General features: G+C 52.7%; 1 protein-coding gene across 1 annotated transcript in view; it reads left to right on the top strand.

The window, feature by feature from the left end:
• Positions 1-934: 934 nt before the first annotated feature.
• EPHA10 (EPH receptor A10) overlaps positions 935-13,650 on the top strand; it is a 36,062-nt gene continuing 23,346 nt past the window's right edge. The window contains exons 1-2 of the mRNA XM_068159373.1: positions 935-994; positions 2,219-2,888. Coding sequence (XP_068015474.1) covers positions 2,285-2,888 — 604 coding nt within the window. The 5' untranslated portion in view covers positions 935-994; positions 2,219-2,284. The remainder of the gene's footprint in view (positions 995-2,218; positions 2,889-13,650) is intronic.

Here is a 13,650-nt window from a genome sequence, read left to right as displayed (position 1 = left end):
CTTCCCCGACCTCCCCGCGGTGTCCCCGCCAGTCCCCGCGAGCTCGGCCATTGTTTCGCGGGGTGGGGTGCGTGTGCTGCCGATCTGTGATGCGGGGGGACGCGCGGGAGAAACGGGACGGGGTGCAGCGGATCCGGCCGCCCCGGTCGGCGGCTCCTCGCGGGACTCCCGGGCGTGTCGGGGCATCCCGAAGAGAGGAGATTCGTGCGACTTCGGTACCGGAGAGGCAGGAGCCTGGCCCGGCTGCAGCGGCTCCGAGAGGCAGCGCTGACCCCCTGTGAAGCGGGCACACAGTTCCAGCCCCGGAGGTCGCTGAGCGCGGGGGCCGCGCTACCTCGCACGGATTCACCTCCCGGAGAAGTGCCTGGGAGCCCTCGGGGTACCATGGTCCCCATGGCCGCGCTCGGCCGTGTCCGGTGACTCGAGTCCGAGACCAAGCGCGGCGCCAGTCAGGGGCGCGTCCGCTCGCTGGCGGATGGGGAATCGGAGCCTGGATTTGGGAAAACGGCTTAGGAGGGGGTGCGGGCAGAGGATAGGGCTGCCCCACAGCACCGGCCAGCGCCTCTCGGCCCGCGGGGGATGGCATGGGCACAGCGCGGCGACAGCGCTGGCTGGGTCGGTGGGATTGTCCTGCGGGTCCCTTTGGGTTCTAGCCTTCCTTGGGGCGTTGTCCCCTCCAGGTCGGGGCGCTGATAGCCTAACGATGATGTCTGCTCTGGGGTCTGCACTGGAGCTCCGGGCCAGAGCCCTGCAGGGCAGGTCCTACTCGGTGGCTGCTGGAGCTGGGCAGGAGCTGCGCCCTGCATTTGGGACCTCACACACTGCTCGGGCTGGGGGGGCACGAGCTGGTGTGCATGACACGGTGCTGAGCTCTCCAAGGGGCAGCTGAATGTTGGTGTATGCTTGCTAAGGTGTGGTCTTTCCTGCAGTTGTCCTGCTGGACTCAAAGGAATCTCAGGCGGAGCTGGGCTGGACCTCACACCCGTCCAACGGGGTAAGCGTGGTGGTGGCACTGTCCCCCTCCTTTGCTTTGGTGCTCTGCCTTTGGTGCTCAGCAGCATCTGAAGTCCACACTGAAGCTGGTGGAGAGGGCAGAGGGTGGCACCCTGGGAACAGAGTGAGAGGTGAGGTGCTGGTTGTATGCATGCTGTGACTGGCATGGAGCAGCTTATCAGAAGGGTTCCACTCTCCTGTAGCATGCAAATCACTACCAGCCAGTTAGGGTTTGTGCTGTGGTTTGCACACCAGTGCAAGCTCCATGGGATCAACCCAGTCCTTGGAGGAGGCTGTGGATGGGGTGGCTTTGTCAGGGGCTAAACGTCACACAAGGTTGGTTTGATCAGGTCCTTGCTTTGCTGGCAGGGTCAGCCTGTAGCTGCTCCCAGAAGAGGAATCTCAGAGTTGTGTTCCTGTCTGCCCTGGGTTCATTTTCCAGAGTGGAAACAAACCCTTCAGAGGGAGTGGTCATGGATTCTGGAGTCACCTGCCTTGCTCAGCTGTTAGTCTGCAGAGGAGATGCTCTTTTGGGTGTATTTGGAAATCTTGCATGCATTTGCTCTTGGAAAGCTTTGCTTTGGGGAGCTGCCAGGTCACCCTCAAGGCTGTGAGGGTTGAATCATCATTTCACTAACTGGGATCTTTGCTGGTAACTCTGGGGAGATCCCATTTCACTTGCAGTCAGAGGATTTGTCCTGTTCTAGGTAAAACTTCTGTCAGAGAAGCTGCTGCTTGCTCTCCAGAAAGATACTTGTCCTTGTGTGATGGTGTGATTGGTGTCACCTCTCTTTGGCCATCTTTGGCTTCTTTGGGCAGTTCAGCACCATCTGGCATTACGCTGCGTGGTGATGCTGTGCAGATGTACCTTGCCAGGGACAAATTTTGAACTGTGGGAGATAAAGGCTCAGGTTTCTCAGCAGATGATGTATCCAGGTTCACAGCAGACTTTGTTTTAGAAGGCCTGATTCCAGTGCCCTCTTTCTGGTCATGTCTGCATCTCTGCAAAAAGCTCAGGTGTGAGGTGGTCCAGCAGCACCATTGTGTTACCACAGCTTGTGGGCTTGGTAGGCTGAGGACTTCTGGTGCCTATGACATAATGGCCTGTAGGTGGAGAGGCTCGTGGTGGGGATATTTATAGTGAGTGGTGAGTCCGTGCTGGGGCGGCTGGCTCTGGCTCACAGCAGCCCCCGAGCTCTTACAGCCCATTGTGTTTTCTCCCCAGTGGGAAGAAATCAGTGGTGTGGATGAGAATTACAAACCCATCCGCACCTACCAGGTCTGCAACGTCATGGAGCCCAACCAGAACAACTGGCTGCAGACAGGTTGGATCGCCAGGCGCGACGGCCAGCGCATCTTCATCGAGCTGAAGTTCACCCTGCGGGACTGCAACAGCATCCCTGGCGTGACTGGCACCTGCAAGGAGACTTTCAACCTGTACTACGTTGAGTCTGACTCTGACCTGGGCTGTCACGTCCACGAGAGCAAGCACATCAAGATTGACACCATTGCCGCTGACGAGAGTTTCACGCAGGGGGACCTGGGTGAGCGTAAGATGAAGCTGAACACCGAGCTGAGGGAGATTGGGCACCTGAGCAAGAGAGGCTTCCACCTGGGCTTCCAGGATGTGGGTGCCTGTGTGGCGCTGGTCTCCGTGCGGGTCTATTACAAGAAGTGCCTCAGCACCGTGCAGAACCTGGCCGTGTTCCCGGACACGGTGGCGGAGGTGGCCTTCGCCACGTTGGTGGAAGTTAAGGGCACTTGCGTGGCTCATGCTGAAGTGGACGTGGATAACCCCCCCCGGATGCACTGCAGTGCAGAGGGCGAGTGGCTGGTGCCCATTGGGAAGTGTGCCTGTGGTCCTGGCTTCGAGGAGAAGGATGGGGGATGCAGAGGTAAAAGCGCCTGTCTCTGTCCCGGCTTCTGTCTGTGTCAGTCCATGGTGCTGCCAGGCTGCTCTGCTCTGCCTGGTGCCTGAGCACAGCTAGGAAAAGTGGTGTTGCCTTTTGTCAGCAGAATGGGTCTTAGCTGATTGCAGCTCCCCAGCTGACAGCCAGACCTTTGTTTGAAGAGTGACAATTGGGTAGATGGGAGTGGGAATTGCTCTGTGGTGTGGTGTTGACCAGGCAGACGTGCCAGGGCTGTGGATATCATCAGGCATTTCCCACAGCTTTATCTTAACCATAAAATTACTCTAGAACATTAATATCCCTGTCATCAGGCTTTAGACACAACTTAATAGTTTGATGACTTTACAGCTCGCAAGGTTATGTTTAACAGCAGCTGTAAAGTGGATGTAGCTTCCACTTAATGGCATCCCTCTCATGAACCTGGTACTGTGACCACTTTGATCTCACTGTCAAAGGCAGGCAAGAGCCAGGTGTGTGGTCAGCCCTGAGTGTGGGGCAGGGGCTGCTGTGATGCTCCTCCTGGAGCCTCTGAAAGGAGAGAAGAGAGGTGCTGATCTGATGCCTCCACTTGGGCAACTCCCCTTTTGGGCCATGGTCAGGACCTTGTCCCATTTCAGCAGAAGCATGAGCTGGCAGTGGTCCTGGGCAGCAGTTCTGCCTATCCTGCCCCAGCTGTGGCCGTTCCTCTGTCCATCTGCATCTGGGGCTTGTCTTCTCTGGAAGGTGTAATTAGCTCCCAGTTAGCAGCCCTGTTAGCAGAGCTGCCCTGGGGCAGGGGAGCGATTAGACCACCAGCTGGGACATGCGAGAGATCTTTTCTTTAGTAAGATGCACCTGGAAAGATCCTTTGTTGCCCCTGCCTGGTGTCCAGGTGATACCTTGTGCTGTTACAAGATGGATTGAAAGGAGAAGAGCTAAAGCAGCCCCATGCAGGCGCAGTTCCCGTGCGAGCTCTTCCTGAGGAGTCAGCTCTGCCCTTTGGAGCTCCTCATAGTTAGACTATGCCAGATGTGTCCCCTTCCTCCAGGAGGTGGGAAGACTTCTCTGGTTCTTCAGGTGGTGGCATTGACTTGGTGGCCTCCTTAAGAAGACCTTAGGAGAACTATGGAATCGAAACCCTAGCGCTGTTCATTGCTTCAGCGGCTCGTGGCAGCTCGCCATGCTTTCCCCATCTGTTCCAAGTGGGAATTTACATAGCATGTCCCAGAAGGCTTTTGCTAATGTTTCAGGTTTCTCTGTGTTGAGTTTAAATAATTCATATTCTCCAAGGAAAAATATTTGAAGTAATTTAATGGCCATAATTAAGTTTCCCCCCTCTCTCACAGAAAGCAGGTCATTAGTCACTCTCTGCAGAGCAGTGTCTGATGTCTGGTGAAATATCAGAAAAGAGTTTTTAAGGGTTGAAAGTATTTTTTTTGGTTGTTTCCAGAGCCCAACATTAACATAGTGCTAAGTGAATAACTTTAAAAGGTTTCTGATGAAAGGCATCCAGGGCTGTGGAAATTCTTCAACGAGGATGAAAACCTTTGAGCTGGAGGCAAGCCAATATGGAGGGGAGTTTGGGGACGTTAAAGCAGCCCAGTGATGGCACAGCAAATCCAGCTCCAACACTGTGCTCCTGTGCTGGTGGCTTGGGAGGGTGTGAGTCCACTGGGTCCATCTTGCCCATGGAACTCTTGTGCTCTTCTGACACATGGGTAGGGGCTTAGCTAGGCTGGCAGCGCAGGTAGTGGCCATGGTGGCCACAAGGGTGTGGGTGGTGTGAGCTTCTCTGCAGCAGGAACGAGCTTCATTTCCCACTGAACTGGGGAAGCTGTTGGAGCTAAATCACATGGCTGGTATCCCTGTAACCATGATTGAAGTGCTGAAATCATCCCGCTGCTGAGAGCGCATTTGTATCCTCACACTGAAATTAGGAGAGATGAGAAAGGCTGCCAGAATTTCCAGCACTGCTGATTACTGCTGTGAGACAGCCCAGCCCTTCCACTGTCCCTCTCCCTGTGCTGTGCCACCTCTCTGAAGAAGCCCCAGCACCTGCCAGGCTGCCAGGGGTGTGCACATTTCTGATGAATCATTTCACTGATCGCTGAGACGCAGCCATCTCTGGGGTGGAACCGAGCAGCTTTAGCATCTGGCTAACATCTCCTCCTGAATAAGGGGAGCGGTTCTGTCACTGCAAACACTCCCCCTGCTTCTCTCCTCCAGGATGGATATGCAGCCAGATGCTGCTCTGTGCTCACTCTGATCTGAAAGCCTATTTCCAGCAGAGGCACAGCAGGCAAGCACCAGGTCCTCTTGCAGTGTGGATGCTCACCTGCCTAGCCCTCTTCTGCTCTCCGAAGGCTTCACAGCACTGATGTGCTTTTACCCTTAATTCTACCAGGTCTGAGCTCTGGCCCCTTCCTGCCATTTACCTTGTGGTGCATTGCAATAGCTTCTGTGTAAATGAAACCAGGATGTGGAGGAGCTGCCTGACATTTGCTGTAAAGTTGTCTCTTTCTGCTTCATCTTTCCCATCCAATCCCTTGTAATATCTGCAAGGAGAATTTCAACAAAGCCCAAGGTTAATATTTACCAGCCAGATTCCTTGCAAATGAGACAACTTCAACCAGACATTGAATTAATATGATGGAGACCAGTTTCCAGAAATAGCTGTCAGCCCCTCTGCTTTGACAGAAACGTAAATTTGTGCTGCAGCAAAGTTTCCTTCTCCATTTATTTCCTTCCACTGCTGACAGCTGTGTCAGGAGCTGGCTCTGTGCTGGGGAAATGCCCTGTGCTCTGCTCTCCTGCGCTGGCATCGCCATGCAGGGCAGGCTGGCACTGTGCAGGGCAGGATGGCACTGTGTGCCTTCCGGTGGCGATGGTCTGATCACCAGGCTCTGCCCCTTGCCTACGCAGAGATGACGTGACTGAAGCCAATTTTAGGGAGGAAACAGCTCCCAGTGCTTTGTCAGGGGTTTTAAAGGACGTTTTAAAGTGAGTTTGGTGTGGGTTTGACAGCTCCACTGGGACTGGGCAGTGAGGCAGGACCTGACTGGGTCACGGGCAGTCAGACTGGTCCCTGGCCAGTGCTGCTGCTGCTTCATGGTCCAGCTGAACATATATTTGCTTCCCTCCCAGTAGGCAGCAGGCATTGCTGCTTTCCAGGAAAGGAAAGCCTCATGCAAGAGTCGCATCAGTGACTCGCTGTTTGTAGCAGCCCATGGGCATGAGGAGCAGCTGCCACTGTCCATGGTGGCTGTTTGAAAAGGGGGAATGAAAGAAGTTCCCACACTGCTGAAGGGATTTTTGAGCAGCTGGTTGGATCTAACATGCCATAGACAGGAGACAAGGAAGAGTTACCCTGTCTCACTTAGGGACAAAGCTGGAGAAAGTTGCAGCCCTTAGACTCATTCTTGTTCTGGAGCCTCCTGAACTGAAGCAAGGCTAGAGGGGACAGGTGTTGCTGTTGCAGGATTTTCCCTTTTACCACTCCTTTCCTGCACATTTGTGATAAACCAGCAGGAGTTCCTAGTCTCAGCTGGGTGGGTTTGCACTCTTCATCCCACTGTGTTGGGTGCTCCTGAATGTTCTTGCATGGATGACCTGTCACCAGCTCTGCCTGTTTGCTTACATGGGAAGGGGATTTTCTGAGGGCTGGAGGCAAGTCTCCCATCAGAGCCTTTCCTGGGAAGGGTCAGGCTTGCCCTGGAGGAAGCTCTGGCAAGCAAGGCTGTTGGTGCCAGCCTGCACATCTGTGTCTGGCACAAGGGCACTGTCCTGGTCTGTGCTGGGCTCATCCCCAAGTGACTTCTGTGTGAAGGACCTTTGCAAGGCGAGCTGGCACAGCTGCTGGTCTTGAAACGTAGGATGGAAGGCACAAGCTGAGACTAATGAGAGGAATCTTTCCTAAGGGTTACTGCTGGTGAGCCCAACAGTGACACTCAGTGCTCTGCAGCAAGAAATGGCTGCTCTGAGCTACTAGGGGATTTATCAGGGGTCTGTCAAGAAGTGAAGGACACTGGGCTGGCAGCCTGCTCTGCTCGGGCTGGGCCGCATTATTAATGGCTCTAATTGCCTGATGAGTCTAACGCTGTGTGTAGTGTAATTGCACTTTATGGCAGCTTATAATTGTTGCTGTTAATGAGAGACAAGATTTGTGACAGCACAGTCTGGATTCTGATCTGATCCTTCCTTGTTGCTGTTTTCCTAACTAATTTTCAGCTCCCTGGTGATTTCCTGGGGCTGTGCCTGTGTCAAGGCAGCGGCTGCTGCTCCCCGTGCTCTGCCTGCTGGGGTTGGGGTTCTTGGGGCTCTGGAGGGTCCTCCAGCAATGCCTCTATCTCCTGCTCAGGTGGCTGTCCTAGCCCTTCACTCTCCTTGTGTCTAGCACAGATTGTTCTTGCAGTAACTTAAGCTTCTGCCTCCTTGTCCCAGTGGCAGGGCAGATTGTGCCTTGTACAGACACTTCAGGAAAGTCGATATTATCTTCCCTGTGCTTGACTTCTTCAATAGCAGGGGAAAAAGCAGATAAGCAAAACCTTTGAGGATCTCATCCTGCCTGTTGTGAGCAGAGGTCTGTGAACAAAACCACAGCTGTAAATCCCGTGAAATTGAGCTGGCTTCTCACTGCTGCCAGCCCTTACTTGGACATGAACTTGGTCGATGTCTGAGCAAATCTAAAGGGAAGTTTCTTTAAAGAAGAGGTTTTCCTTAGTTTTCATTCTCCAAAGGGAAGTGCTGCAATAGAGAAAGTGCTTGCTTTTTGAAACCCCAATCTTCCCATTTGTGTCCTGACGTACCTCCCATTTAGTGCTTGTCTGCAGAGCATCACGAAGCTGAGTTTGGGGAAGGAGATTGCTCTGGTGTTGGACCACTCGCTTTGTGCTTGTCTGTCAAGGCTGCCACACTGAGTGCCTTTGCCTGGCTGAGTACCTTTGCCTGACTGCCTGCACTTGTGCTCTGCATGGCCAGGGCTTGCTTTTGCTGAGAAGTTTGGGGCAGGAGTGGGAAGTGGTATCGGTGAGTTTCTTTCTTGTGTGTCATGTGTGTCCCACCACGTCACTGCAGTGTCCTTAGATGGGAAATAAAGAGTTCAGTTGAAAGTTGGAGCAATTTAGACTGCTCAATTACAGCATTTTGTCATCAACTGCAAGGGGATCTCCTGAAGCTTAAGGTCTGCTTTTCCCTTTAGATAGAGAAAAGATGGATCCAAATATGGAGCACTTGAGGCTTTTGATTCATTTCATCTTTTATACATTAGCTTGCAAACCTGCATGTGCTTCTGGAGTTTATTTTATCTTCTGACTGATGCTCGAGTATTATGCATAATAAGTTTATTTTTTCTCCTGGGATTCTCTTAAGTTGCACAAAGCATCAGGTTTTGCTTTCATCACTGATGCAGCCACCGGCATCCCACTGACAGACGCTGTGCTCGTGGGGCTGGGGCTGATACACTTGTTGGGGCTGGATCCAGGGATGCTGGAACTGTGCTGAGTGGATGTGGGGTGGGAAAGGGGGGCACGCATCCAGTGGGGGCTGTGGGAGTAAATCTGTGCCTGTTGCACAGGAATAATCACTGAGGAGATTTATACTCTGGTGGTTTCCTTTCTGAGTTATGGTCTGGCTTTCTCCTCCTGGGTCTGAACCAGCAGAACGTGGCTGGAGCACCTTTGTAACCCAGCCAAAGTGACTCTTTCAAGGCATGGAGAGCTTCGTGCTGAATGAATCTGGATTATTTGCCTCCACCCAGGCTCAGCCATCACCTCTGTGGCAGCTGTAATGCCTTATGGTAGGTGCTGCTTTCCATCAGTCATGCTGTGAAGCAGAGGCTTTCTCCTCAGTCTCTCTTTGGAGTAATGATCAAGCTTGCAGATATTTGTTATTCGGGATTGCATATCACATTGCCGTTCCACGGCGTGTCTGAAATAATTATGGCTATGGAAATTGTGGCAGAGCCAGACACAAATTACTCTGGGACACTTAATTTTAGAGCAAACTGCTCAGAAAATTACAAGGACCTCTGTTCATTTGCTGAATTTTTTTTGGTCGGGCTTATGGTTGCAGGTACCTGGCTGCTGGTCACTGTGTGCCATGCAGGGCAGCCGTGTCCTGCCTAGGGCTGCAGGCTCTGTGTGAGATGAAGCCTGCTGCAGGAGCAGGCTGTGCCGAGGTGCAGGTCAGCCAGTCCTTCACAGGGAGTCATTGGGTGGATCCATTAGGGAGCTGAAGGAGACAACAGTCAATTGCAGTTGGCTCCCTGGATGTGCTGGCTCCAGCCTGTCCTTGAGGAGCGTTCCTGTGTAGACAGCAGTGAGGTTCTGCTGGTGCTGGCCTGGTGCTGAGTGCAGGCAGAGTGCAGGCATTCACTGAGATGTTTCGAGGCTGCCTTGGTAAATATTCCTGGGTATTTAATTTTCTTCTGGACTAAATCACTGAATTTAATTTCAGCTGTCGAGAGCTCGGTGTTGGAGATGCACAAAGATCCAGCCTCTGGACATGGGTTTTCATTTTGGTGCTCTTCAGATTATTTAACAAGTGCAAAAATTCGAGAGTATCATTGGCCTGAAGGGTTCAGGGGTGCTGGGGACGTGCTGGTCTGCAGGCTTTGCAAAGCAGCCATTACTGGAAACCAGCCACTGAAAAGCAAAGTTTGTGTAGCTCAGGCTGCCCTTTGGATGCTCTTGAGTGGCACAGCTGGAGATGCCCATCCTGGCAGATGGGGTGCAAGGTGAGTGGAGCTGGAGACCTGATCCCCTGCCCGTGTGGATCACTGCCTTGCGCTTCGTCCCCTGAGCACGGCGCGGAGATTGGACACGGCTCCGTTCCCCGCTCGCAGCAGGGCTCGGCGGCAGCATCGCTGCTGCTGCAGGGTATTGATTACAGGTCTGCAATGAGACAGGGCCAGATTGCAAACCCAGCATGGCAGGGGGACAGGAGCCTCTCTATTACCAGAGGACATTTGTTGACAAGGCTCTTTCACCGGCTCGATAACACCACTGAAAACCTCATCCTGTTGCTGTGTTCTGCACAAGGTGCCCTGGCTGCTTTTGGGCAGCTCATCCTCATCTGCAGCTGCTTGCCTGCAGCCTCCTTCCAGGTTGCCCACTCCCACCCTGGTCCTTCTGGTCCTCCTTGGGCTGCTGCTCAATCCCTCCTGCCGTGCTGGCATGGAGCACTTCTCCTCTTCACTGCTGGAACATAATCAACAGTGACTTGCTTGGCTTGATAGTAGAAGTAGGAGAGATGGAGGCTGGGTGTGCCTGCCTGTCCTGGGGAGGGGTCAGCAGCAGCGATAGCTCCAGTGACAGACACATTGAGAGCAACTTCCCATTCTACATGACTGATGACAGCAGTGGGCTTGTAGAGACAAAAAAGATGGATGTCTATGCAGCATGTGGTGTGTGCCCTTGACAAGCAGCCCATGGTGTGGGGAGCAGAGGATTTCTTCCCCTGAGTGCTCGAAGGGGCTGGTGCAAACCTTTGGTTTGCCTCGAGCTGGGCTAATCCTGGCAACACCTTAATTAAGCAGCAGCCATACCTGCTCTTTGTGCTCTGGGGGAAGCCCTGTGTGCAGCCTGCCCAGCGACGGTGGGGGCTCATGGTGCACTGGAAATTCACGCTTCTCAAGTCTGCCCCTTGTGAGGTGAGTGTTGGATGCCAGCCTAAGAGCTGGGTGCTCCAAGTCCATCCTTTGCCAGGAGGGACTGTGGTTGTCTTGAGGTGTCTTGAGCCGGGGGTGCTGTGGTGGTTCTCACTTGGAGCACCCCCTTGGCACCAGCTGATTATTTCCTTTAGCTTTGCTGTGTTTCCTAAGGAGCGTTTTTATGAATGCCTGCTTCAGCAGGGAAAATTAACAGACGCTAAAAGCAGATGAACTTTGTCAAATACAATCTCGTGACCCAAAAAAAAATGGAAAGGGATTGATTTTGGAAGACAACCGAGTTGTAGTGTTAATTATAAATGACTCTATAGGCGTTTGGAGGGAAACTGCAGGCGTTATTGATTCCTGCTGGCACGCAGGCGGCTCCTCCGCTATCTGCAGGAGCTTGGCAGCCTGGAGAGGTTCAATAGTGCTAACGCAGGCAGTGTCCTTCCCGGGTTTTCTCTTTCTTCAGCGCTATCTCCAAGGTTTGTGGGTCAACAAACTGACCCCAGACAGTTTGGGGAGGGAACAAAAAACAAACAACAACAAAAAAGAGGCAGAATCCATCAGAAGCATTAAAGCTAAATGCTGAGGAGGGCGTAAAGAAGCCACCCAACTCTGATATGAGGAAAATGATAGCAGACAGCAGAGAGGAGTAAGTGTGGCTGCCAGGGTGTTGCTGGAGCTCAGTGAATGCCTTCCACAGCCAGGGAGGAGTTTGTCCTGCTTGTGCACTTTCTCATCCCCCCTGCCCTTTCCCATGTGCTCTGCCCTGCAGCGGTGTTGCTGCCAGATTCTTCATCCCACTGCTTTGCTGCCATAGGTTGGACACTGTGCCACAGCGTGGGCACTCCAACAGAAACTGCCTTGGTACCTGCAGAGTCATTATAACGCCTTCACTAGAAGGGATCATCTCTGTTGCATAGTGTGGGTCCAGGTGCAAGAGTCATGGTCCATGTTCACATCCAAGTCCAGGAGGTGGAAGGCAAGAGGAGGCTACGCCAGTGTCTGTCACTGGTTTGGTACTGGTGGGCTGAGAAGCACAGACCCAGAGCAGCATCCCAAAATGGTCTTTAAAAAGGTCCTCCTGAACTGTACCCCAGCTGGGACCTCCAGGCAAGTCCTCCCCTGTCTGTGGTATAGCACAGCAGGACTGGAGAAGAGGAGAAGGGAAGGTGTGCATGCACACATGGTTTTCCCAGCTATGCAGGCAGGTAGGAGGTGATTCGATGGCTTTTGCCTGACATTTGTATTAACATAACCATGAAGTTGTCTGGGTTAAGTGGCTTTATTCCCAAATCCATGATATGAGGGAATTTTATCCTAGCATTTAATCTTCCATCTGTGCTCATTCTCTTAGTATTTTATGCTAAGCTTCAGTGTTTACTTAGGTCCCAGCCCCTGCTTCTCTGTGAAACGCTGAACACTTTTTAATTAGAGAAGACTCAGAAGCTCAGGAAATGGGGTCTTGGTTTCACTGGGCCCTGCAGGGTGTCTGGGGCTATGCTCCCTGCTGCTGCTCATGTTTGTCAGTGGAAACCCACCCCATGATCTATAAAGCATGCTGCAGCTGCTGCCTCTGCTGTGTGGAGCATCCAGGTGCTGGCCCAGGCATGGGAAGGACAGAGACTAGTACTGCCCTGGCTGGCAGCAGGCTTGACGCTGGGTACAGCTGTGGGAAAGTCACATCAGACCCAGCTGACTGTCCAAGCTGTGTAGCCAGGGTGGAGCTGGAGGTCCTCTGCTCCAGCTTCCTCTATGGAAGCAGAATTTGTGTCCATCACAGGCTTCTCTGTTGAGAGCTTTTCCCAGTTAATCAAAATCTCTTCTGCCATTTTTCAAACCAAAATTTGAACTTGCAGCTAACTGTGGCATAGAAAATGTTAAGATCCTTGCTGGTGCAGAAGAAGCTTCAGCATCTGTGGAGCTGGGACTGGCTGGAGGGAAAGGTTATGCCCAGGAGCCACTGGCAGGCTGTGTGACGGAATGTTGGAAGTGCTGGGGAGAGAAAATAAAGCTGTCCTATGCCAGCTGGGTAGGAACCCATGCATTTTTCAACTCTGCATCCTCAGTAGCCCCTGCTCACCCTGTGGCACAGACTGAACATGAGAGGACATTGCCTTCTCCTCTGCATGGAGCCATCCACACTCGTCTGAGGAGCTGTGGCAGAGGAGTGGGTAGGTGAAGCCCTCCCGTGGGTGCATCACGCTGGGTGCTCTGCTGAGCTGCAGCACAGATCAGCGTTGCTTGTTCTGCTCCTGGTTTGATCCTGTGTGCAGGCAGCGTGGTATCAAGGAGAGAATGTGTGCTCCCTGTCAGTGAAATGAGTAAGGCAGGGCTGGGGAGCAGGGAGTAGCTTGTGTGGGCAGTGATGATGGAGCTGGAGAGAAGCAACTGACGTCTGCTCTGTCTAACTGCTGCTCTTTGGCTCTGGGAGAAGGTATTGTTGGATTCTATTATTTAATATTTAAGTTGCAGCAGTGCCAGAGGACAAGGAATTGGATAGAAAGCAGTGTACAGAAAAGAGAATTTCATCCTGTAAATGGATTCTGATCTCTTGAGAGCTGTCACAGACCCACTGCAAAAATGAGCACTGTACAATGACAGGGACACCTCAGCCAGCCGAGGGCTGAGAATAACACTTGTGGGATGAGGTGGAGGAAGGTGGGAGTTTCTCTGAGACTAGGAAAGGGGTGCACACAGGCTGTATCACATGTGCTGAGGTGCTCTTGTTCTTCTTGAGGGTAAGATTCAGATGACCCAGGAACAAAATGTACACAAAATCCCGTGGCTGTGCTTGGGCTCCTGGTGGGACATGCTCTTGTGGTGTCCTGGTGCCTGTTCTTGGGAAAATGGAGGTGTTGGTGCAGTGCTGCCTTCTGTAAGCTGACTTCCAGGGTGGAACAGCCTGAAAGATGCCTCTAATGCAAACGTTCCATCTCCTGTGACGTGACATCAGCTCTGTGTGACTGGCAGGCTCCTCTCTGAACCCAGAGAGCAGTGAGCTCTGAGCTTAGTGCTCAGGTCCCATCAGGTTTGTAAACAAGATCGATTTTGTGTTCTGCCTGACAAGCTGTGGGCAGGGATCTTGTGAAAGCTTTGATGTCACAGCCAGATCAG

The sequence above is a fragment of the Melanerpes formicivorus genome, unplaced genomic scaffold, assembly GCF_026170545.1.
Source record: "Melanerpes formicivorus ecotype bairdi unplaced genomic scaffold, bMelFor1.0.p_v2 SCAF_45, whole genome shotgun sequence".
Taxonomy (NCBI): domain Eukaryota; kingdom Metazoa; phylum Chordata; class Aves; order Piciformes; family Picidae; genus Melanerpes; species Melanerpes formicivorus.
This window is presented reverse-complemented; position numbering and strand designations above follow the sequence as displayed.